The sequence below is a fragment of the Tinamus guttatus genome, unplaced genomic scaffold, assembly GCF_059628265.1.
Source record: "Tinamus guttatus ecotype Peru unplaced genomic scaffold, ASM5962826v1 Tinamus_guttatus_pri_ptg000548l, whole genome shotgun sequence".
Taxonomy (NCBI): Eukaryota; Metazoa; Chordata; class Aves; order Tinamiformes; family Tinamidae; genus Tinamus; species Tinamus guttatus.
In genome coordinates this window covers 49063-71925 of record NW_028289082.1, presented here as the reverse complement: position 1 = coordinate 71925, position 22863 = coordinate 49063, and the positions used below count along the sequence as shown (strand labels likewise).

Genomic DNA, 22863 nt, shown 5'->3' with positions numbered 1-22863 from the left:
CTACTGCTGACACCCAGCCATGCCCTTGGAGTAGACCGAGGGCCACATCAAGCACAGCATGTCATGGTCTGGGAAATAACCTCAGGGGAGTCCTGACTTAGCCTGGAACTCAGGAAAACCTCATGTACTTCCAGTGAATTCAGGGAAGTGTAGGTGATGGTGATGATCTCCAAGAACATGGGCTAGGGTGGAAGGATGTAGCTCCTCTCTCTTCCACATTTACCGATCTCCCTGAAGACCAAGAGTGAAAACAGCCATCTAAAACAGTTGGAGAGTCTTTCCCACACAATCCTTCTGGCCCTGCTGTCTCTCGTGCTAGAGACTACAGGGCAACCAGCTGTAATGTGGACATGCCGTGTCCCAAAGGAGACTCACCACCACCATTCCTGTCTAATAGACCCACCTCTCCCCTCGGATTCACACAAGCCACAACAACACACATATTGGCCACAAGATTATATTGGGAACAGGGAAGACATTTTCTGTGGGATGCCTGGCCAGATGTCCTGGATCTCAGACATCCTTTGCATCTCCAGAGGGGTACTTGATGCCTCCATGCGGATGGCTCCAGGGTCACTGCGAGAAGCACGTGGTGGTTTCTAAGAGCTGCTCAGGATGGAGCATGGGGAGCCAGGATGCCATCAGGGATACCATCGCCTGGAGGAAGAATGCTTAGTCAGTGCCATGTTGCCCTATACAGCCAGGTACTGGCTGTCACCATGCACCCCACCACTCATCCCTGACCTGCACTAGCCCAGCCCATGCTGTGTACCTTGGGGTGCCAGACCCTTGGGACCGTACACAAATCTCCCATTGCAGGGAGAAAACTAGTGCAGGAGCATCAGCGTAACTGTAGAGATCGAGAGCTCAAGCTCTTTGCCATCTCCCTGGAGTTGGACATTCTGATGGGGAGGCCACGTGCTGGAGGACTGCTCAACGCGCAGAGCATGGCCAAAGAAGGGGCTGGTGGTAGCCCAGGAAGAGCATCTTCTCCCTGCAGACAACGTCAGAGAGCACTGGTACTGGCCAGCACCCCTGGATGGGGAGATTTTAGAGGATGCTGCGAAGGGCAGAAATGGGTGCCCAAGGTCTTCCTTCCCTTGGGCTGGGTATTCTCTGCTCTTTCTCTAGAGACCTGACCTTCAACCCAAACCCATAACAACAACTGCCCTAGGGGAATGCTGAACCTACATTCGGCAGCAGAAGTCACGCAGGGAGCAGAGGCCAATACGAACAATACCCAGGGGACATGACCCATTAGAGCAGAATCCCCCACGGCGCTGGCAGTCCTCGGGTGTCCCACGAGAGAGAGAGAAGCCTGCAGAAGAAAAGGAGATTGGTACATTCCTGCCAAGCAAATCAAGCAGAGCTCGAGACCCCAGCACGGCCAAAGTTTACCCCTTTCCTGGCTCATCCCAGCACAGAAAGTCAGGACACATAACCGCAGCATAAATTTCTGGCTTTTTGATGGGAAATGCTCTCTACCCATCCAGCAAGAATATTTGGAAGAGGTTCAGTTCTCCTGAGAGGCAGGAGCCAGGGGGTGGTTGGTGAGCTTGGGAACATGGGGACAGCCAGTCTAAGGTACCACTGGAGGTGGCATAGCCCTTCAGTGGAGCACAAGAGCATATGTTGCAAGGTCCCAGGGTCCAGGCACAGCTGCAGAGCTTATAGCAGGAGCTTTTAAAGATATGGGGCATGAAGGAGAAATTGCAGCATGACTCTCAATCTCAGCAGGCAGAGAAATAAAAATGCATTGAAGGTTTGGGCTCTAATTTCATTCATCTGAATCTTTCCGACAGGGAAATCTCTCTGTAGCATCAGAAAACCCCTCTGCTTTTGCCCATGCGTATCTTTTCTTTCATTCATCTCTTACCTGCTGCTCCATGGAGTATCAGGAGGAGAGCACAGAGGAGAGGCAAGATCCTCATGGTTGGAAGTCACCTGGGAGAGTCACAGTTCTGAGAAGAGAAAGCAGGACCGAGATGGATAGGGAAGTCCCTGTGTGCCTCTCATTGAGCGTTCCCAAAGGATCAGGACAGCAGAGAGAGGAGGTCCCATCCGGGAAGGGATGTTACCACTTACCAGATGGAGGATGTCTCAGCCTCCTTGTCCCAGCAGTAGCAGCTTGATCCCAAGCAGCCGTCTCCACGTGGCAAAAGACAGCTGGTTTTCTCAGTCTATTACCCAGGCTGTGTCCCTCATGATCACTGATGTCCAGCCAAAAAACGCATTTTCCTTTTTTTTTTTTTTTTTTTTTCTCATAGTGTACAAGGCATCGCTTTCATATTCTGGCACATCTGAGAGGAATTCCAGCCCCTCCAAGCCCTGAGTCTTGTGTCATCCTGCCTTGCATAAGAGACGTTTGGCTTTGTGGCTTGCTGGACACATCTCGGCACACACTGCACCCCTGTTCGTTAGACCTTGGCAAGCAATCCGCTTTCACAACACAAAACAGCTCTGTATTCCTCTCTTCAAGCGAAGCTTATGCTCTATGCTTCACTTGAAAATTACTAGGAAGAAGCCACATGTGATGACATCCCTGTTCAACCAGCAGTTCCGCAAAGGACAAGTTTTAATCATGACTTTGTCTCCTAAGAACTTGCTGTATTTAATTCATCATTGATTCTCAACATAGTAATGGAGTCACCTTCATTGCTGACTTTTTCAGCTTTGCTGCAGATTCATCACAGAATCACAGAACCACAGGATGGCTGAGGTTGGAAGGGACCTCTAGAGATCAAGTGTATATATTTGTATATTATGTACTTATTTGTTATATAAATATATTACACCAACTCAACATATTTCGATGCTCTTTCCTGTCTCAATGTCTCTCCCCAAAACATACTGCATTACGCAAAATATTTGGGGAATCAGGGGCAGGAATTATACAGTCACCAGTGGATTTTGGCTGTGACAAAGATTTTGGGCCAAATACCCTCTATCCATTCTTTCCATAGCAGAAGGAAAACAAGTCACTTACTTCATCCTCATGGTGATGTCTAAAACAGGTCTGGGGAATCACACTATAAAAACTCCTATTTCTAACCCATGGTCTGGAGAGAGAGCTTAGCATTACCAGCTGCAACATACATCTGTATGGGCCATCTAGCATTAATTGAAGATGAAACCACTCCAGATGATAAGGGATTCTCTGTACACACTTTCCATCTATTCACTCTTGAGGTGACACTGAGGTGAGCACATCTCCCATCCTTCACCCTTTGGTGCCGTAAAGCAGCAGCATCTTCAAGACCCAGTGCAGAGAAAGAGCCTGTGCCATAAGAATGATAACAGTCATCACTTGGGGGTGCGTCAGAGTCCTAGTGACATAAACAGTGATTCTACAGGACCAGCCATTTCCTAATTCTGCCTCTATAAGTTTTGGGCTATTTTCAGCTCTGGACTGACTCTAGAAGCCATTCCCCAGCTACAAATGCAAGGGCAGCTGTTTGTGGTTGTGTGTTCAAAGCGTGATGCTACAGCATTCTGCTAGATGCTGGCTACAGATCCTGGACGTTATCCAGAGCTGAATCCAAAATATCTAGGGCTGGGCTTTCCCTGCAAAATCCCCAGGCTCTGTGCAAAATATCTCGTCTATTCAAGAAACATCCAGCTACTGTGGATTGAGCAAAACTTCTTAGGACATAAAATAAAAATTGCTGGGTTTGTTCCACTTGTCAACTTCCTCAAGTTTCTCTCCAGGGGTTTCCCTGCGAGGTGACTGTTGCCCCAGTTTCCTGCCCTTCTCAAGCCTGTGGTTTCAATGGCAGGACTGAGTCATTTGCAGAAACATCTGCTCTGAAAAGGAGGTCAGATTCTCCCTGACAAATGCCAGACTCTGTACTTAGTGTCAGTGCTTTGCATTTGGATACTTGGGTTGCTTCCCTTGAAATCCAGCCACAGGTGATCCCACCTTTGCTGATCATCCACAAGTGCCAACTTCCATGCAGGCAGCGGGAGAGCTGGGGGCAAACTCCCAATATATTTCAGGGTCCCATATATTCTTCTATCTTTCTAAGGCGTACTCTAAGAGCAACTATGACAATTTGGCCATGCCGCAATGCCCAAACTGTGTCAAGGATTATTTTGGCACACTGCTAGTTGGTCTGGGCTAGATTGCTAGCTCAGTTCCTTGTACGATTTTGCTCAGGGCTAACTTGCAATTTCCTAGACTCAGGAGGGAGAATGAGCATCACCGTTGTTAACAGGCACTACAGATAGAGCCACCCAGCTTAGATGCTGAGAGTTTGGCTGCAGCCTCTGGAATTCTGAAATGCCAGGAGATGTCAGCACTATAGCTGTGAAGCCTGAAGGCCGGGATGTCTGCACATGGATGCTATGGGCTCTGGAGCAGCAGCTGGAGAGAAAGAGGAGCTCACTCATCAACCTGCATATTCTATTTTCCATCAGAGTGGTGCAGGAGAAAGTTCTGGGAAAAAAGAGGTACTAGTCTTTTGGAAAAGTCATCTAACCATCTCAGGCAGCATCTTATGTCTGACTCTATTTTCTCAATTATCTACTGCAGATGACACTTTTTTTTTTTTTTTTTTTTTGCAGATTTGCCTCAAATTTACACTGGCCAATATAGCCAGGGATAGAATTAGGCTTCAAAACTTACAACGATGTCCTGACTCCTGTTGTTCTCCTCACTGTGGATATTACTATTTCAGCTCCTACAGTGAAATAGGACTGCTCTTCCCAGGTGTGAAAGTTCTGGAATAATGGATGGAACCTGAAGTTCAACTTTGTCCAACTTTGTCCAACTTTGCTAAGAAACATTGGTTCTGGTCAGTCAAGGGTCAAAAACATGATAGTATTTATTCAGCTGGCAACCCAAGAGAGGAGGAAATGCTGAAAACATAAACATTCCAGGTGGGTTTAATCTGCTTTCAGAATTATTGCTTTGTATTTACTTCAAATTTCTAAAGGTGAAGAATATTCCTAGATAAAAGAATAACAATACACACAGCAGCAAACCAATCTCCCCAGATTTTCCTTTATTGAAAGAATGACAGATGCTTGATGACTGATAAAACAGTTCTCTGAATCCAGCAATGCAAGAAGAGAGGAGATCATTCCTGTATCCCTGGAGAGTCCGTGCAGTTTGTCAAGCTACAACCTACACAAAGGGAAATATTCAAGGGTGGGGGTCCTACAGTGATAAGGAAAATCACTGCATTTGTATGAAAACAAAATCTAAACCAGAGCCATCTCCCCATTTCATACTCATTTCAGATTTTCTGGGTTCCCTCCAATCCACTATTTCCATATGAGATTTTTTGTTGCTGAGCTTTTGTGAGATAGTGATAAGTAGCTAGATAAATGGGATAGATTGTTAAGTTTTTTAATAAATGCGGGGTCCTTCCAGACACCCTGAATTTAGGTGAGAATGCGGAAAGTCAGGTTTGTCCAGTAAAATTTAAACTTACCATTTACAGCAAGAATGCCCAGAATGGCACTTTCCCAGGTAAGTATTGCCAAGAGGGCATTTCCCAGGGTAGCAGAAAGTCCCACGATATCCACATCGCAAAGGAGGTACTGGTGGCCGGTTAAAGCCTGTACCATAAGAAAAGCAGGACACAGATATTTGTGATAGGCCTGAGGTTTTGCATCCACTAAATAATCATTCACTGAGACCAATCCACACCAGATCCCAAAGTGGTGATAGGAAAGGAGGAGCTCTTTGGGCAAAGTAATTCAGCAAGTGCTCTAATTCCTTCCTTTAATATAACAGCTGTGTCTCCAAGCCCAGGATTCCCAAAGTAGGGCACCATCCACATACAAACTCAACAGCGCATGCAGAATGACCACATATATACTGGCAAATAAAATGAGCAATGGATTGTCCTCTTGGGTCTGAATCCAAGTACTGTGGAATTGCTCATATCCGCAAGGCTAAACTGCCTTCCCCACTAAAACAGGGTATTCCTGTTCAAACTGCCTCTTGGGAATGGCCACTTGCCTGTGGCAAGTGTTACGGGTGTTTTCTGTGAGAGAATATGTTTCTCCAAACTAACCATGGATATTATTTGTGTGCAACATATCCAAGGTGTCCCTGTGTCTGCTGCACATGCATGCAAATCTCAGCCAGGAATACTGAGTTGCTAGGAAGGCTAAATAAAACATTTTGGGTTCCAAAACCTACCCATCTGTGGGACACTGCAGAGGTAACTGTGAGTGGTCTCAGCTCTCAGGAACATGTTCTTCCAGACAAATTTCTTTCTTGAGAATACTCAGGGAGAGACACTGTATGCATACCATGCCTGCTAGACCATGTTCCTGAACGCCTCATCTATATGTTTCTTGTACCCTGCCAGGGACGGTGACTCCACCACTTCCCTGGGCAGCCTGTTCCACAGCTTCACCACTCGTTCTGTGTAGAAATTTTTCCTAATATGCAATTTGAGCCTCCCCAGGCATGACTTGAGGCTATTTCCTCTTGTCCTAATTTTGGTAGTTATTTTGGAGAAGAGCTCGACACCAAATAAGAATAAGCTTTAATGGGGAAAATGCTGGCACTGAATGATAATTTGGGGATTTCTTCCAACTTAAACTGGATTTTCAAAGCTGCAGTGAAGGCACTGAACTGCTGCTTGGACTTTCTGTCTGCTAATTTCATGTATCAGCAGTAATTTGTTGGCAAGTTTTGATGATATATGTGAAGTTACCCTGCAGAAGGCTGCCACTTCCCAAGTGACAACAGGACATTACAGGACCCCTGAAGCTGCTTCAAAATAGCCCCACGTTTTCATTTACATCTTACCTGCAGCTCCTTGAAATACCACAAAGAGGAGGGCAAAGAGAAAGCAAAGGATTTTCATGGCCGAGGCAGGCTGGGAATTCCCGTCACTACAGAGGGATGACACGAACACATCAGTAAGAGGGCTGTCCCCCTAAAACTATTATGAGCTAAGGGGTGAAATACAGAAATGCGAGCTCAGGTCAACTACTGTCTATGCAACGTATTACACATAATAATACCTATCGTCTTATGAATTCCCTGGAGCACAAAAAGGAGCATGGCACAGGAAGAAATTTCTGTGAGGAAGGACGAACTTTTAAATCCCCTTTTAATTACTGTATTAGTTCGTAATTCTTGATAATGTCTTTCATTGTCAAATACCATAGGCAGAACAATTACATTGCCATAATTCAGCTAGCCATATGGAAGCTAAAGATATTCATCCATAAAGCAAAATAAAACATTTTTGCTATATTTTTACAAAACAATGCAACATGTGTTGTCAAGCTTTATTAAAAAAAAAAAAAGAAGCAGCCATGTAATTATATTTAATTGAAGCTTTTATTAGGCTTGTTACCCAGACACAAATGTCTAAGCTCTGTGCTATGCAGGGCAGGTGTGGTGTATTACAGATGCAGTAGTACAGATTCTCACATACAGTTTCTTAACCATTTTTGCTCATGTACCCTCCTGCCAAGCACTACAGGGCTACAGGAACCTCTAGCCACAACCTTTAACATTAGTATAAGAAAAGCTTAGTAAGGATTTCACTGCTATTCTTGTTTCTCCCTATTCTTGCTTACAGGCTGCTGATTTTCCTTTATCTCAAAAGCTGCATGATTTTCAGGATAAACTTCTGGGTGTTTGTGTTTCCTTCCTCTCAGCTCACTTTCTGCATTCAACAAAAACTCTTTTCCCTTACCAATATTCCAAGCATCTAGAACTGTTTGAACTATGCAGTTAAGGCTATACCAGTGTAATGCAGATATATATTTTTAAAAGGATTGAACTTTTTAGAAGAGACTGAATAATGAGAAGATTTGGTTGTTACCAGGTAAGAGGATGCTCTAGGTTGGAACCGCCGCGTAGATCAGTCTCAGCCAGCCAAGTGCATTGGGATGTAGAAGCAGAGCTTGGCTTTATGCTGCTTCTGGCGGGTGCTGAAGAATACTTATTCTTCACAATTTTCAAGGGCCAATCAGAAAGTCCCTCAGGCTTTGGTGGTAACCGGAGAGGTCCAATGAATCCTCTCTTTTATTGTCCCCCAATGAGGAATCAAGATATCGTTTTACAAATATTGCAGCAGTGTCTGAGGAAGTGTGCTGAGCTGCTTGCAAACCACCTTGGGCCACCTCTGTTTGTGCAATATGTTAGAACACAGCGATTTGTTCAAAGATTCTGTGGAATATCATGTATCTGCTCTTTGAATCTTCATGACAGTTACTATCCAGATGGATGGTATACTATCCATATAGGCAGCTGTACTCTTGGGTGGTTATTCTGTATATCTCCTTGGGAAGCACATACAGTGGCTTTTATGGGATGAGATTCCTCGGAGGTGATATCCAGGGAGTAGGGCTTGGTGGGATTTACCTGGCAGATATTTACTCAGATGTGTGCTCCTTTTTCCTACCACAGATGAGATATCATTCAAAGTCATTTCCCTTGCTCACAACTTCTGATGCATGTGAAGTAGCAGAAAACCATGACTGTGGAACTATAGTGAAGCTGCTTCTTTCAGCAGGTTTTGTGGTTAGTGTGAGCAATACCAGTTATTCTTAACTGCTCTGTAAGCACAGAAGTATTTGGTAATCGCATCCTTGCTAGAGAGTTAACCAGCACCAAGCTCATTCCTTGTCCCTGAGCCCAATAGGCACAGTCTGACCGTGTGCATACTGTTAAACTCAACCTCCAAAGCAGAGTGGCTTCACCTAAACTGCCTGTGCCAGTTTAGGTTAAAAAGAACTGAAATGACCCTAGATATTTATATTTAGGCAATTGCATCTCACCCTCATCTTTCAGTCACTGGAGTCTGCAGAGAAATGCAGCCAGTGAAGCTGTCTGTGGAGGGTGAGCTGAGGCACCCTGAGGCTCTGCGGATTAACCTGACACAGGTTCATCTAATTTTGGTGCAATGAATCCCTCGGCGTTTGAGGATTGAGAGGAACTCATGAGGAGCAAGGACAGCAAGGAGAGATGGGCATGGTACAGACATATTCTGGCTTCTCAGCCATGTGGAGTTGAGGAATAACCTCCTTCACATGATTTGAGATGGTCAATCATACAGCATTCCCCATCAGATACATGAGGAAACCATTGTAATTCAGGCAAAAGCAGAGCTTGAGCAGAGTGGTTTTGCCTAACTCATTCATAGAGTGACCAAAGACAGGAAGGGCAGTTTTCAGGTGCTACATATGAACCTAAAGTATGTGTCATACTCAGGGGTGTAAATACACTTTTCTGCTTCTCTGTGCTGCTTACAGGTAGCAGTAGCAGCTGGATCAGAAGCAGACATACAGTGTGTATACCCCTCGGTTAGAGGAGAGGGGAAACCCATATCCTGTTTTACAGCACAGCCTCCTGGACCTCTGTGATATTGCCACAGTTGAGGACAAAACAATCTCTGCTTTGTTAAATTAGTGGCAAAATTTCCTCGTGAAAAGGAGGGGAAAACAAAGCCTGATCTGCCTGAAGTTTCTGGGGTCAGTGGGAAGAGACCCTGGGACCTTTTAAGAATGGATTATGGAGAGATGAAGACTGCAAGATCTGTGCTGTTTCCTGTTCATGTGTCTTTTAAAGCTCAGCCATGCCCATTTTGCTCTTCATAACACCAGAAGTTAGTGCAATGACTTCAGCTGGTTTTTCTCTTGATTTACACCTCACAGTGGTGAGCAGAATATGACCTTAAAGTACACAAGACATTGGTCTGATTACATTTGCTCATCTAGCACTTGTATCTGAAATCTCTCTGCATGCTGAAGTTTTTATACACCTAGAGGCTAACAAACGAGGCCATCAGTTTGAGTGTCCTTTGCAAAGAGATCCTCATTTTCTCTTTTAGCCCTCTCTAACATGCCATGTTTTATGGCAGTTTCTGCTCTCCTCTTTTGGACACTTGTTCACTGCTGAGTTCTTCCCTGTGAAAGCCTTGGCTTGTTCTTCATGCCCTGCTGAGATTTTCTTAAACCATTTGTTTTCTTTTTGAAAAATATTTTACTGGGGTCTCTAACATAGCATTTTCATCATCCTCAAGGCAGCCTGCATACTGCTTATTCCATTGCGCTGCTTCTTTTGCTGCTTTGTACTCATTTTTGCTTTTTTTGAGATAGAATGTTCATGTTGGATGTGTTTGGTCTGCTGCCTTCCACATGAGTGTTAAACCCAATGTTACTATGGTCACTATAACAGAGCAGCAACCCCACACATTTTTTTTTTCAGTTAGTTCCTCTGCACCACTCAGGGCCAAATCTATAATGGTGATTTTTCTTGTGGGCACCAGACTAGTTGTTCCAAGAAGTGGCTCTTCAATTGCCTCAAAAAACTGATCTTTGCTGTATCATCTTCAGTAGGGGATTGATCTGCAGAAGATGTGGCCCGTTACCTCTGTTCATCAGCAAGGCACTATTGCTTAAGCCCTTTTCCAAGGCTTTGACAAGCATGTGCAGACAGGGTGTGTAGCAAAACAGTGGTTGTCATGGGTGTCCAAAGGTGAGTCAATACCATCCAAGTCCATGTGACACCTCATCTGCTGGCAAGGCAGGTCTTTGAGTGCCTTCTCCACCTCCTTTTCTGTCCAGAATTGCTGCCACTAGTTGAGGAATGTGGTTGTGATGTTCCCCAACTGTCCTGTTCACAGGCTGAGTAAGGCAGGGACTCCCCAGCTCCCTAGTCATGCTGTATTCTTGGGGCCTCGGATTATGGACACCTTTCAAATGATAAGAACACTTCCAGGACAGCATATTCTACTCTTGCACTACCCACTTTCCAGAGGTGGAAGGACTCTTCCTCAGTTCTGTGAAGAAGAGATTTTTCCCATACCTGCCCTATGATAGCCATATATCCCAGATTTCTGGGATACTTGTCTGGCTGCCAGCTATCTTCCTCTATGCAAAAGGATCTGTTGTCCTCCTTGCTGGTCACAATTAATACAGATTTTGCATGACATTTTATTAATGACGTCTGCACTTATTTTGGAAGGAGCTAAACAATTTAGGACAGAGGATATAATTTTTGAGTCTTGTTCCTTCTCCTGGCTGTGGATGGCTACGTGGCAATGGCCTTGCTGTCTCTCCAACCCCCGTTTCTTTGTCCTAGTTTCTTCCTCTGTACAGTGGGAGTAGCAGCTCTCACATTCTTTGCTAAGCAGTCAATATACTAATTGCAGCTACTATACAACCATTAAGGAGTATCTCTTATCACCATTACTGAATGCCTGGTGCCAGAATCACTGCAAATGTTTGGCATATCACCTAGTGCTTGCATTGATTTATTATTGTCCCTTAATCCTGAAATCAAGGAGATAAAATTAATGTGATGCAGAAGAGTGTGGCTTAATCAGTGGGTGCCTCTTGTTTGCTTAAAGACCTCCTGTGGGTGACACAAATCTCATTTCACAAGTACAGAGGACTTTCAAATTCCCAGATGAAAAGAGTGAGTAAGGTTTGAGGGTCATCTAAAGATGAGCTTGGAGAGTCTGACAACTATTAATAATTGTTTCTTTGGTGGTGATAACATTCTATAATGTCAATTGCAGTGCCTTTGCAGGGTTAACTGCATGGAAATACTGCTACCCTGAAAGCAGAGCAGATGCCTGATCAGATGTTGAACCATCTTACCAAACTGAATAAATGTGGACTTCCTGACAGGAAATATTAAAATATAAAGTATTACAAATACCAACAAAGTGTTTAAAGAGCTTTGCTTATTAGTTGTGTTTTAGCAAATGTTTACACAATACAATAACTGTTTGCAAACCGCCGTGTCTTTGGACATAGTGTATACATGTTAAAGGAGAGAAAAAGAGCACAAACCATTTCCAAATTTTGCAGTCTTCAAGAGAACAGCAGAACATCCTTGAGGATTTCAGTTTCCAGTTTTTACTCTGTCACGACAGAAGTGAAATGAGAGTAGGTGGAGAGGTGCCCAGGAGAGCAGGAATAAGGACCAAGTCAATCAGTTGTCTTCTGGGAAGCCGGACAGATGGCCAAGCCAGGTCAATGTTTTCTGAGGATGCAGAATGCGGAAGATAATAGACCTTATCCTGATATACTGAGAGGTGGAAATGGGGCAATACACAGACTCACGGAAAAGAAAAGGGATCCTACAGTGAAGACAGGAGAACTAGGTCTGCATTTTATATTTTCCCATCCTTCCAGGAAAGGCATGGATGAGATGGGCAAGCAATAGACATAAATCAAGATATTCCTAAATATCTTCCCCACTCCCTGAGGTAACTCACTGCCACAGAAGGAAGGAAGCTCTGGACAGAGGAGGTGAGTCCCTATCCCCTTGGCTCGAAGGCAAGTGAGAACAGCAGATGTGGACATGGTGAGAGAGACTCTTGGAGGAAAAGCAATGAGATGCCGCCTCTTCCATGATGGCATCGGCAAGTGGAAGGTACAATGCCGAAATTCTGGAGCTGGAAGAGGATCTCTCCAGCTGAAAGGCTAGAAACCAGCCTTGGGTTCTCCCCTGCTGCTGTGGCCACTATGGGCATCGGAGTCTCATATGTGGCTACCATGGAAGGACATATTTCTCCAACACACATCCAGGAACACTGCAGCCACCAGCAACTCATCCCCTGCCCCTGGCTACAGTCACATTTAATTCAGGAGTTAGGGTGTTCTCCAGGATGAGGAAGGTCTCTTCTTGCACTGCATGGGACATGTCACGCTCTCTCCCTGATGCAATGAGGAAATCTGCCTAATTCCCACCACAAGCCACCCCTTGGCAAGGGAGGAGAGAAAATTTTCCCACGTTTCAACCTGGGCTCAACCCAGACTTGGCAGCAGCAGAGGGACAGCAGACATGGAGATGACGTGTGGTGGGTTCCCAGACGTGGACACAGCTGAAGAGAGCACAGAGTCATGTGCAGAAGTGACCTCCACCAGCTCTGGAGAAAGACAGAGACCAAGGCGATGGTGTGTCCATGTTAGGAGGGACCATTACACTACCGTTGTCACAGCCACCGGTCTGATGGCACCACGGAGGTTCACCAGAAGGGTCTACAGCACTTGGCTGCTCGACCATAGCAGGTGCCGACGCTTCTCTTAAAGATGGGACATAAGAAATATGAACATTCGCCCCCAATCTTCCGACACTGAACAGTGTCTGACACTGTCAGGGAGAAAAACATCTCGTAAGCATCTTTCTTTGGACTTCTACTTGTGAAGAAGCCCTAGCCCCAGGTTGGCAATAGCAGATCCACCCAGGGTAGTCTAATGAGCAGCATCACTGCTATGATGTTCTGTCACCTTAGCACCCACGCACTGAAATGGATAAGCTAAACACCAACCTTCCCACAGACTGAGTTTGTTGTCCATGTACAGTATCATCCTCTTTTTTTTCCCAAATAGCAAAAATGCCTGTAGATGCCCTGATTGCTTTTCCACTTACCTGCAGCAGTCTGAGGCACTGGAGAAGACAAAGAGACAAGGAGTAGAGTAAGCAGCAGGAAGACCATCCTCATGGCTTTGGCTGACATCGCAGAGTGTCGCCTGAAAGCTACTGCAACAAGAGGTGCTATGAGAAGAAGGAATGAGCCAGTATATATATAGCCTTGATGAATGTGACCTGCAGGGATTTAGCAATCCTATTTGGTTATAAACAACATATTTACAGGGCATGTAACCTCTAATTAACAAGCATTCTTGTTTGGATAGATGCTGTGTCCTGTCCTAACCCTGAGAGGGATTATCCTTTCAATACATATACACCTACTTCCCTTGGCCTTATCCCAAACATCAACAGACAGACAGAACAGACGGACAGACAAGGAATTGCACAGATAGGCAGCCATTTCAGCAATCATTGACCTATCTAGAGCTATGGCCTAACTAGAGCTAGGGCCCCGTTCACTTCAAGAACTTACACTCTAAAACTCTGGTAAGAAATATCCTTGCCTTCAGAAAATCATTTTCTAAATAAAAGGGGATACTTATTACCTATTAAGATGCAGAAAGGATTCCCCCAAACCAGCTATGGAATTGGTGGCAAAGTATCTAAGGATCAGGTCCACCAAGACCTTCTGTGTTTCTGTGTGGAGCTAACAGGACTCTGTTCCCATTTTAAAACAGGAGAATCTTGAGAATCTGGAGAAAAATTATCCCAAAGCTGGAGAACGAAATTTTCCAAAGAGGACCTCAATTTGCATTTGAAGAAAATATGAAGAGGTGACTTTGCCATGCCGTGTAGGCAGCTTTGCTTGAATCCTGGGTGGCTTTATAGTGGGCTCCAGGTCTCTGAAATCCAGCAGTGGAAAGCACAGTCAAAACAGGGACTGGATGTCAGCCAGTTTAGTAGGTGGTGAAGCCAGGGAGGGGGCTTAGCTCTGGGAATAGTTTTATGCAAGGCTTGCTTTAGCCAAGTGGAGATTATTAGACCCAGACTACCAAGTAACAGTCTCTGGCCTGTGCTGCGAATGATCTAATGGCCCTTTTCTTTCCATGAAATGCCTTTCTCCTGCTTTCCAGGAGAAATCTCTTCATCATGACTTTTATCCGCCTCCCATGTGTTTGCTCCTCTGTGAAGGAGGACCAATGTGTCGTGGTTGGATTTCTACAAGCAAAGTCATTGGCCCTGCTTCAGGAATGTAATGTCATGCCTAGTGTGAGGCGGTATTTAGGAAACCCTGTCTTGGAGTAAAGCTTTAGGGCAGAAGGAGGGGCAGATTTTGTCAGCAGGCACTTTGAGACTGAGAAAATGCCTGGAGGGGCTCCCTAGGATGGTTCCTTCCTAAGAAAGATGATGATGGGTGGCAAAAGGACAAGACGATGAAGTTCACGTGCCTTGTGTGGGTGACAAAAAGGCTCATGCTACCTCATTCCAGCTTCCTCACTGATGAATTTGCTGAAGTTAGCCCCAAAAGTTTAGACATGAACCCAGGAAAGCCGAGTCTTTCATAGGCACTGGATGCAATTGAGCAACACAAGGAACAACAGAGCCATGTGGTGTTTTCCAGGCCTTACCCCAATTGTTCTTCTGTCAGGTCACTGGGACAACCCATGGCAGGACCTAAAGTGCGTTAAGCGGAATTTATTCACCTTTTCCAGCTATGTCATTATTTAATATTGCAAAACTCAATTTCAACCTGATTGCTGATGAAAAGTGTGTTTGAGCAACTGCGTTGTACATGCCTTATGGCCAGCATTTCCCTAGCACCCCTACTTTTCAGTCCACTGGTCACTTAAATCCCAACATTAGAATCGAAGCTGCAAAAATACTTGTTAATCCTTACTTCTTTGGCACACATCAGTACTGAAGGCAAACGAGGAACCCTCGTAGACCTCTCTCCTGGAGGAAGATTTCCCAGGGGAAAAAACAGACAAGGTCAGCTCATCCGACCAAATCACCAGTTTGATTCCTTTTTCAGCAGTGTGTGTGTTTCTCTGAGCAGAAACAGCATATTTGGTCCATTGCTCACATGCTAAAACAGAAGAGGAGAGCTACGCAGGACATGGAGTGGACAGGCATTATTATCATCAGTAAACAACAAAACACATGTTTTGTTTTAAGGATTGCAAAGAAACACTCTAAAATTCAAAAAAAAAAATCCACCTGGAAAAGCACAAAAAGTACCCCCCGCACACACATACATATCGTGACTCAGGGGATCTTGCAAGCTTTGGAAGTCTCCTATGTGATTTTGTAAAATTTTGTCCTAGCAAAGCTGCATAACTGAATGTATGTCTGCTTATCTCATTGAACACAGTTCTGTGCATTGTCTAAGGGCAGGATTATACCTCCAAGCGTGCTGTTCTACCTGTGTTGTAGATTCATTAGCTCTTTGCTTATTACTGTTGGCTCTTGGCAATGGGACACTTCCTAGAAGATCTCACTGTAAGTCACTGCCAAGACCACCACCACTCGAGGCAAGAGCTACATTACAGCATTCTGGGGGAAATGTCCCTTCTTGGACAGAGAATAGCCACCCCTATCAGACCAGTCATCCATCTAGCCTGGTTATCCATCTTCAGTAAAGGGCAGGGGCTATATCCTATGAAAAGAGCAGAAGACATAAGACGAATGCAAAGCAGGTTCTCTTCAAATACACGTTGCTTTTAGGGAAATTTCTCATATTTTCTTGCTCACGTCTTCTAGAAGTGCATATGTAATTGCTGGTGGATTGGCACTCCTGCTGGCAGTGATTCTCCCATGAGAAATAAACCACAAGAAATGCAGCCGAGCTTCATTTAGTATTTTATTTGCACTGATAAAACATTAGCTGATTTTGGGGCTTAATTCAACAACCCTCGCTGGTCTCTCTTGCAGCAACTTGTTGAGGATTCGTTTTCTAAAATGCACATGTTTCTCATCGCAGGTTAAACTGGGTTGCAAACCGCAGGGCTGCCGATTAAAAAGCAGGTAGGACAGGTTTGCAGCAAGTCTCCATCCACACGAGGGCACCTGCGACCACAAACGGCAGGAACACATTGCACAAAGGTGCAGTCTTCAGCAGGGAAACCAATGCCCGAAGTCACTTGCAGCTTCACTTGGACATCACGTTCCAGATGCTATCTAGGACTAATCCCTGCATCCCAGCTGCTCCTTTGCTGCAGGGCCTTCTGCCAGCATATAGAAACCGGGAAGGTTTGGGGAGATTAATTTATGGAAACGCATAATGTGGAAGGTTTGGAGATGAGATTCTGCAAATGCATAACATGGAAAGTTTGGGGATAACTTCTGCAAATACATAACCTGGAAGGTCTGGGGATGAACTTCTGCAAATCCACGATAATTTGGAGGGTTTGGGGATGAACTTCTGGAAATGTATAACATGGTTTGGAGGAGAGGTTCTACATAAGCATAATGTGGAAGGTTTGGGGATGAACCTCTGGAGGTGCATGACGTGGAAAGCTTGAAGATGCACTTCTGGAAGTGCATAAGGTGGCAAGTTTGGGGATAAACTTCTGAAAATACGTAACAGGGCAGAATTGGAGATGAGCTTCTGCAAATGCACAACCCGGAAGGTTTGGGGACGACCCGCTGCGCGTGCACGGTAACCTGGAGGTCTTGGGGCTGAATCCGACCGCACGGGGACCCGGAGGGGCCGCGGCGGAGGCGGCTCATCCCGATCCGCGGCAGCGCCGGGACGGCCCGGCCCCGGCGCCCGCCCCCGGCCAGGCCTCGCCCTCCCCTTCCTCCTCCTCCTCTTCCTCCTCCCCCCGGCGGCGAGGGGCGCGCAGGATGCGCGGGTCCTTCCCGGGGCTCTGCCTGGCGCTGCTGGCGGCCGAGCGGTGCGCGCGTGAGTGCGCGGCCGTGCGCGCTTGCATCTGCTTTATTTTATTTGCTTATTAACTTATTTCTTTATCTATTTATTTATTTCTCTTCTTGTTTTGAGATCTTTCGCGCGCAGGGGAGGCCCGGCCCCGCTTGCAAGCTGGAGATAAAACCGGGCTCTGCAACCACCCTGCACGCGCGGCGGGTTTTTTCGGCAGCTTTTGCACTGCCCCAGCGCTGTTATTGGGGCAGTTTTGGGAGAGGGGTCCTTGGGGATGCAAGCAGATTTTCTCCCTCTCCATCCCGCTCTCTTGGCTCGGGTCTGCTGAGGAGGCGCGATTAACGCCGGTTGCTAAATTTGGGCAGTTTTTTGGGTATTGCGTGCTCACCCACGGCATCCTCCAGCTGCACCTCTCCATTTCTGCAGATCTCTGCGCCACCATCCACTACGGGCTCTCCGGGCAGTACTTCTGGTTCTGGCTCGCCGTGTCCTGCCTCGTGCCTGGCTACGCAGCCCAGCTCATCAGTGCCCTCTGGTTCAGGGCTGACGGGCACCAGCTTCACCGCTGGCTCCTGGTGCTCCACGTGCTGCAGCTGGGCATCTGGAAGCGGTGAGGAATGCGCCCCGGGCACCCGAGCATGCCTTACTGGTCCCATCTTTTGAGGATAAACTGCGTTTTAGATGCTCTGTGCAATATGTGGCTGAAGGGGCCATCAGCAGCACTGGCCTTCGGGTTACACAGGAGATACTTTGCATTGCTGTTGCATTTCCTGGGAATTCCCGAGCTCCCTCCCTGCAGAGTGATGTTTTAGGCGAGGAGTTAGGCAGAATGTGAGATTTTTAATTTGAGTGGCTGGCAGTAAGCCCCTCCTCCCAATCTGAAATGGCTTTCCATGACCTTTTCCATGTTCCCATGTGAATTCCAGGAATAGTTTTATCCGCTCTGACCTCCTCCATCTGTTGCTAGAAGAATTACTGAGTGTGTGTGCATCCATGTTGTATTTTAGTAGTAGTAGTATTTTATCCCCTGGCAATAATTTTGCTTTTATTCCCGTTGAATTTGTTGCTGGGGGTGTGATGTTTAGCTAATAACTAGGAACTATAGTTTGTGCTTCATTCAATACTTTGGGTTTCCAGCTTCGCCTGATTCCCTGCAACCTTTCTCCGGGATGGAGAACAGGAGCGGCGGTGGGATGGAGGGAGGTTGGGATTTCAGGATGGAGAAGGTGAGAGGCAGAGGTCAGAGCAGATGCTTGGTGTGCAGACCAGGAGATTGCTAATTTGACTTGCTGCACCGCTCATTGACGGCATTTCTGACCCTTCCAGGTACTGGAGGGCAACGAAGGCAGGGGGCACTGGCATTACCAGGGAGCTGCTCATGCAGCAAGGGGATGCGGCCGTCCTGCGGCTCCTGGAAGCGCTGCTCCAGAGCCTGCCGCACGTGCTGCTGCAGGCCTACATCTTCGTGGCTGTGGATCGGACAGACCTCTTCCCCGGTAAGTCAGGAATTTCCAAAAAGAGATTAAAAAGAAAAAGGGGGCTGTTTTGGAGTTGTAGATATCACATTTGGGTAGGTGGTGCTTATTCCCATGTGGCAGGATGCAGAGTGTTCCTGCAGAGTTACTGCTGGAGCTTTACCTGCTGGGCATCAGAGGATTTATCTATTCTAAGTTACTACGTGGCTGGTAGTAACCTCAGCAGGACAGGTCCTTCTGTCACACCATGTTTGTCCGTACACTTCTCTAGTACATCCCCAGGGACCTCCCAGCAGATCTTTAATCTCTAAGAACACGCCAGCAGCAATCGTGCTGTCGATCTCAGCGCATTGCTTGCCTAATAACATTTAGGCAGGAAGATGCCGGAGTGAGAACCTGGTGGAGACCAGGGAGCATTCAGCAAGAGGCTGCAATATCTTTTGCAGGTGTCAGCGCTGGGCTGTCCCTCCTCTCCCTCGCCTGGGCTTTGGTCTCCTACAGCCGCTCCATGTCCCTGCTCAAGCCAGGCCACCTCTACCTGCCGGCCGCGGCCCTCCTGTGCCTGCTGCTGTGGAGGACGGGGATGCTGGGGACCAGGGTGCTGGCCCTGGTGCTCTTTGCCAGGCTCTATTCCTACTGGGTCTTTGCCGTGGTTGGTAAGAGCAGCTTTCACGTTTCGTGTGTGGCGTCCCGCTTTCAGCCAGAGAGATGCTCCTGGTGCTTGGGTACCTGGCACAGCTTCATCCCACCCGCTGTGTTTAAACGTCCCCAGACACAATGTCTGGTAGCTCTTTTTATCTCTGTGTATCTTCACACCTCCTTGAAAGCCACCAAAAGCTCTCCTGGGCCAGTGCATCTGGAGTGTTGTCAGACAGAGATGCTGCCACAGCTCTGTCACATAGACCCAGCCTCCCTCCTGCTTTGATCAAGGAGGTGCAGGACGGTTCACGGAGCTCTTTACAGCATGACAACAAACCTCAGCTCAGCAGATTTCGGCTCTTTTGTGCCTTTCCATTTCAGGCATCCACTGGCTGGTCATGTCCTTCTGGCTGGTGGCTCAGCAGACAGACATCGTGACACCACCCTGCCACTGGAGACTCTTCAACTGCCTGCTGGGAGCCGTCTATGTCTTCTGCTACATCAATGTCCGGCCTGGTCCCTCCAAGCTCAGAGTGGCTGTGTTTTATGCTGTAAGCGCCCAGGCTATTCAGTATTTTGCCTGAATCTGCAGATTTTGCATGGAGGATAAGTGACGCTCAGCTTGTCCCTGAGCTGCTCCAAATTTTGAGAGGGTGGTTAAAATCTCTCCTGTTTTGACCTCATGACTAATAACAGTTTCCAAGAGCAGGAATTCACAATCCAAACAGGAGGTCCCCAAAAATCTTCACCCAGAGGCTAACTAACAAGCACGTCTGACACTGAGTGTCTTTTCCTGGTGATTTCTCCCTTGAGATATTTCAGACTCTCTCACCATTTGCATTACCTCATGCTAAGGATCCAGCACTTCCCCCCACACCATCAGCAAGGTAAAAATGGTTTCTCCTCTGGCTTCATTCCTATTTTACTGAGAAGTGCAGAGTTTAGTTTTGTACTTTTGTGCCTGCAGTTGCTCCCAGGCCTGGGTTGATGCTGGATATTCTTTCCACAGAATATCATCAGAGTCTTTGAAGCAAAACAAGAAGACTGGAAACTCTCTCTTTTTTTTAATAAGCAAAGAGAAACTCCACCTGAGTGCAGAGAAGGCTGAAACAAAAGGGAACTTGCCATAGTGGTGCAAATTAAGCAGGCAGAAGCTGGAAAAGGGGTGTTTGGTGTCATGGGAAGCATGTCTAAGCTGTCACCAGGGTTGGAGTGACTGCTCTCCTTCCTCTGCAGGTCATGCTGGTGGAAAATACCCTCCTGCTGCTGCTGGCCACAGAGTTCCTGCGGGCAGAGCTGTGGAGCAGCCTGAGTCTCACTGGGGCCATCACCTCAGGGTTTTTAATAGGTGAGAGCTACTGATTTTTCGGGGCCCACTTGAGGGATGTGAAGAGCTTTGGATGGCAAGTTTCAGCTTGAGCAAATCATCATCATTGGTTTTATCATGCAACAATTTTAGTTGCAACAGAATATTTCCTTTGATTACTACAGCTGAAGTTGCTGTCTTTATATGTGTATTTATATATCTTATAATGCATAAATCCTCCTTGGGTTTCAATTCTTAAAATCATATCTTAAAATTCCACCACTGGAAAAAGAGATTTATTAAAAAAAGAAAAAATGAGGTAGTTGTGTCCATGGTGTATTTAATCTCCCATGGCTGTCATACACAAACAACCTGAAGCAGGAGAGAGGTCGTATAACTTGCAAACAACCCCACCAGCATCTCTATTTACAAAATTCGCATTGGGGAAATTCATGTCCCTGAGGTCTTCCCATCCGAGCAAATGGTCCAGCAGACAGACTGACAAGCTGCTGTCCTTCGGTGAGGATCAGAGTTGCTATTTTGCTGGTTGGGGTTTCCCTGGACTTGTGTTTCCCCGTTTTGATAAAGGGAGAGGGGAGCTGCACCACCTGCGTCCTAAGGGTCTATGCCCAAGTCATCCCATCCACGAAAGGACAAACTTGGGCTGGAACGGGAGCTGTTCCTCAGGGCTTGAGTAAGTTTAGGGTGGAAAGAATCATTTAGCATTTCTCCTGATCGTGGCTGGTGAAAAATACCCCAGAAGGAAAGAGCAGCAGCTTCCATGAGAGTAAGAAGTGAGCATGGATGAAACCCTTCCCATTAGCAGCTAATGGATGGGGATGCTGAGAGGAAGGACGGATCTCTGGGCTCACCATCTTGCTCCTCCTATGTCCATGCCCTGCTGGTGCTCAGTAGCTGCTTCTCCATGCACCTGTCAGTCTGTAAATCAACCTGGATTTTTAGGAAATTTTGTCTTCAGAGTGTTCTGCTGCCAAAATGTTGTATTCCCATGTTTTTTTTCCCTTTGCAGGAAACTGCTCACATGGGATTTTTGCACTGCTTTAAACGTTTACATTTTGAAACACCTAGTCCTCAGCTGCATCTCTGCAAAAAGGGTTCGTGGATCAGGAGAAGACAGCGAGGTCCGACCTTGCTTCTCTTGCACACCTGACCAAAATGATGGCAGAAGGGTTCCTTGATACATTTCTGCTCTTTTCCAGGCACTGCAGCTCTGGTGGTTTATTACAGCCTGCTCCATCCCAAGTCCACAGAGATCTGGCAAGGTTTCCTGGAGAAATCCTGCAGTGTCACGGCCCCTGGTGATGATGGAGCTGGTTGCCCAGCAGGGCAGAGCTTGGGAGGTTCAAGTGGTGGAGACGGCGAGTCCTTGATGATGGAAAGGACACAGGTAGCTTCCAGGAACCAGGATGGGTCATCCCACCTCACTGAGGATGACTGGACAAGCCATCACCACTGGCTGCTGATAAAGTTGGCTTTGAAGACAGGAGACATCTCCAAGATCAACGCAACTTTTGGAGATGGTGGCATAGGAGAGATTTATCCTGGAGGACCGATGTTGGGCAAACCCTCCCGGGTTGAGCCCGGGGCAACACTTACCCTCCCAACAAGAGACATGGGCTCTCTGGATTTTGAATCCAACCTGACTGGTGAGAAGTTTCCAGAGACAGGGAATAGGGGAAGCAGCAAACACGACCTCGCTGCCACAGGAACTGCAGGAGAGGACCATGGACTCGTAATGCAAGATGCTGTGAGTGGTAGCAATGCTGCGTGGCACGAAGCACAGCAAGAGCCTGGTCCTCACTCTGCTGGAGCCTTTTCCAACAGCCCGGACTCATCTGAGGTTTGTGATCACTCATCTCTCTACTTCAGCGCAAACACTGGAGGAATTGCCTCTCCTGGAGCGGAGTCGGAAAAGGCCCCACTGGAAAGAGAGGGGAAACCGCAGTCTCCAGCAGACCGCCTGGGTGGAAAAGGAGAGGGCTTCCCCGTTGGGATGGCGAACATCAGCCCCATCGTGGGCCTGGGGGCCCCCGGTTGTCTGCAGAGCAGCTTGTCCCCTTGCGGCACGAGCGAGCGCGGGGGGACAGAACTGGAGGGCGTCTTCATAGGGTGTCGTCGGAGCACCCCGTCCTCTCGGATGAGGGTTCCTGAGGAACCACGCTTCACGTCTACCCCCAAGGCTGACCCCAAGGGCACCCAGCAAGGACCGAGGGGGCTGTCCGGGGTGCCGGAGTGA

At 47.0% G+C, this 22863-nt stretch overlaps 4 protein-coding genes across 4 annotated transcripts; 1 reads left to right on the top strand and 3 right to left on the bottom strand.

Moving 5' to 3' along the window:
• Positions 1–1187: 1187 nt before the first annotated feature.
• On the bottom strand, positions 1188–1938 carry LOC148592573 (gallinacin-5-like). Its single transcript, XM_088534336.1, has 2 exons — positions 1877–1938; positions 1188–1318 (listed from the first exon to the last, which is right to left on the bottom strand). Exons 1-2 carry the CDS (start codon positions 1929–1931, stop codon positions 1188–1190), a joined length of 186 nt encoding a protein of 61 aa, XP_088390462.1. The 5' UTR covers positions 1932–1938.
• Positions 1939–5431: 3493 nt separating this feature from the next.
• LOC148592572 (gallinacin-4-like) lies at positions 5432–7959 on the bottom strand. The gene is made up of 3 exons (XM_088534335.1): positions 7800–7959; positions 6770–6855; positions 5432–5562 (listed from the first exon to the last, which is right to left on the bottom strand). Exons 2-3 carry the CDS (start codon positions 6825–6827, stop codon positions 5432–5434), a joined length of 189 nt encoding a protein of 62 aa, XP_088390461.1. The 5' UTR covers positions 6828–6855; positions 7800–7959.
• A 5000-nt stretch (positions 7960–12959) lies between these two features.
• Positions 12960–13451, bottom strand: DEFB1 (defensin beta 1). Its single transcript, XM_010214192.1, has 2 exons — positions 13364–13451; positions 12960–13084 (listed from the first exon to the last, which is right to left on the bottom strand). The coding sequence occupies exons 1-2, from the start codon at positions 13449–13451 to the stop codon at positions 12960–12962; spliced, it is 213 nt and encodes a 70-aa protein (XP_010212494.1).
• A 3701-nt stretch (positions 13452–17152) lies between these two features.
• Positions 17153–22863, top strand: XKR5 (XK related 5). Its single transcript, XM_088534362.1, has 7 exons — positions 17153–17210; positions 17613–17796; positions 18513–18682; positions 19108–19317; positions 19682–19851; positions 20537–20648; positions 21827–22863. The coding sequence occupies exons 1-7, from the start codon at positions 17153–17155 to the stop codon at positions 22861–22863; spliced, it is 1941 nt and encodes a 646-aa protein (XP_088390488.1).

Coding starts and splice junctions, on each gene's coding strand:
- XKR5 (XM_088534362.1), top strand. CDS start 17,153: ATGCGCGGGTCCTTCCCGGGGCTCTGCCTGGCGCTGCTGGCGGCCGAG. Junction 17,797..18,512: donor CAGCTGGGCATCTGGAAGCG/GTGAGGAATGCG, acceptor TGACCCTTCCAG/GTACTGGAGGGCAACGAAGG. Junction 18,683..19,107: donor TCGGACAGACCTCTTCCCCG/GTAAGTCAGGAA, acceptor TATCTTTTGCAG/GTGTCAGCGCTGGGCTGTCC.
- LOC148592573 (XM_088534336.1), bottom strand. CDS start 1,931: ATGAGGATCTTGCCTCTCCTCTGTGCTCTCCTCCTGATACTCCATGGA. Junction 1,319..1,876: donor GATACTCCATGGAGCAGCAG/GTAAGAGATGAA, acceptor TTTCTTCTGCAG/GCTTCTCTCTCTCTCGTGGG.
- LOC148592572 (XM_088534335.1), bottom strand. CDS start 6,827: ATGAAAATCCTTTGCTTTCTCTTTGCCCTCCTCTTTGTGGTATTTCAA. Junction 5,563..6,769: donor GGTATTTCAAGGAGCTGCAG/GTAAGATGTAAA, acceptor CTTATGGTACAG/GCTTTAACCGGCCACCAGTA.
- DEFB1 (XM_010214192.1), bottom strand. CDS start 13,451: ATGTCAGCCAAAGCCATGAGGATGGTCTTCCTGCTGCTTACTCTACTC. Junction 13,085..13,363: donor AGTGCCTCAGACTGCTGCAG/GTAAGTGGAAAA, acceptor TCTCCCTGACAG/TGTCAGACACTGTTCAGTGT.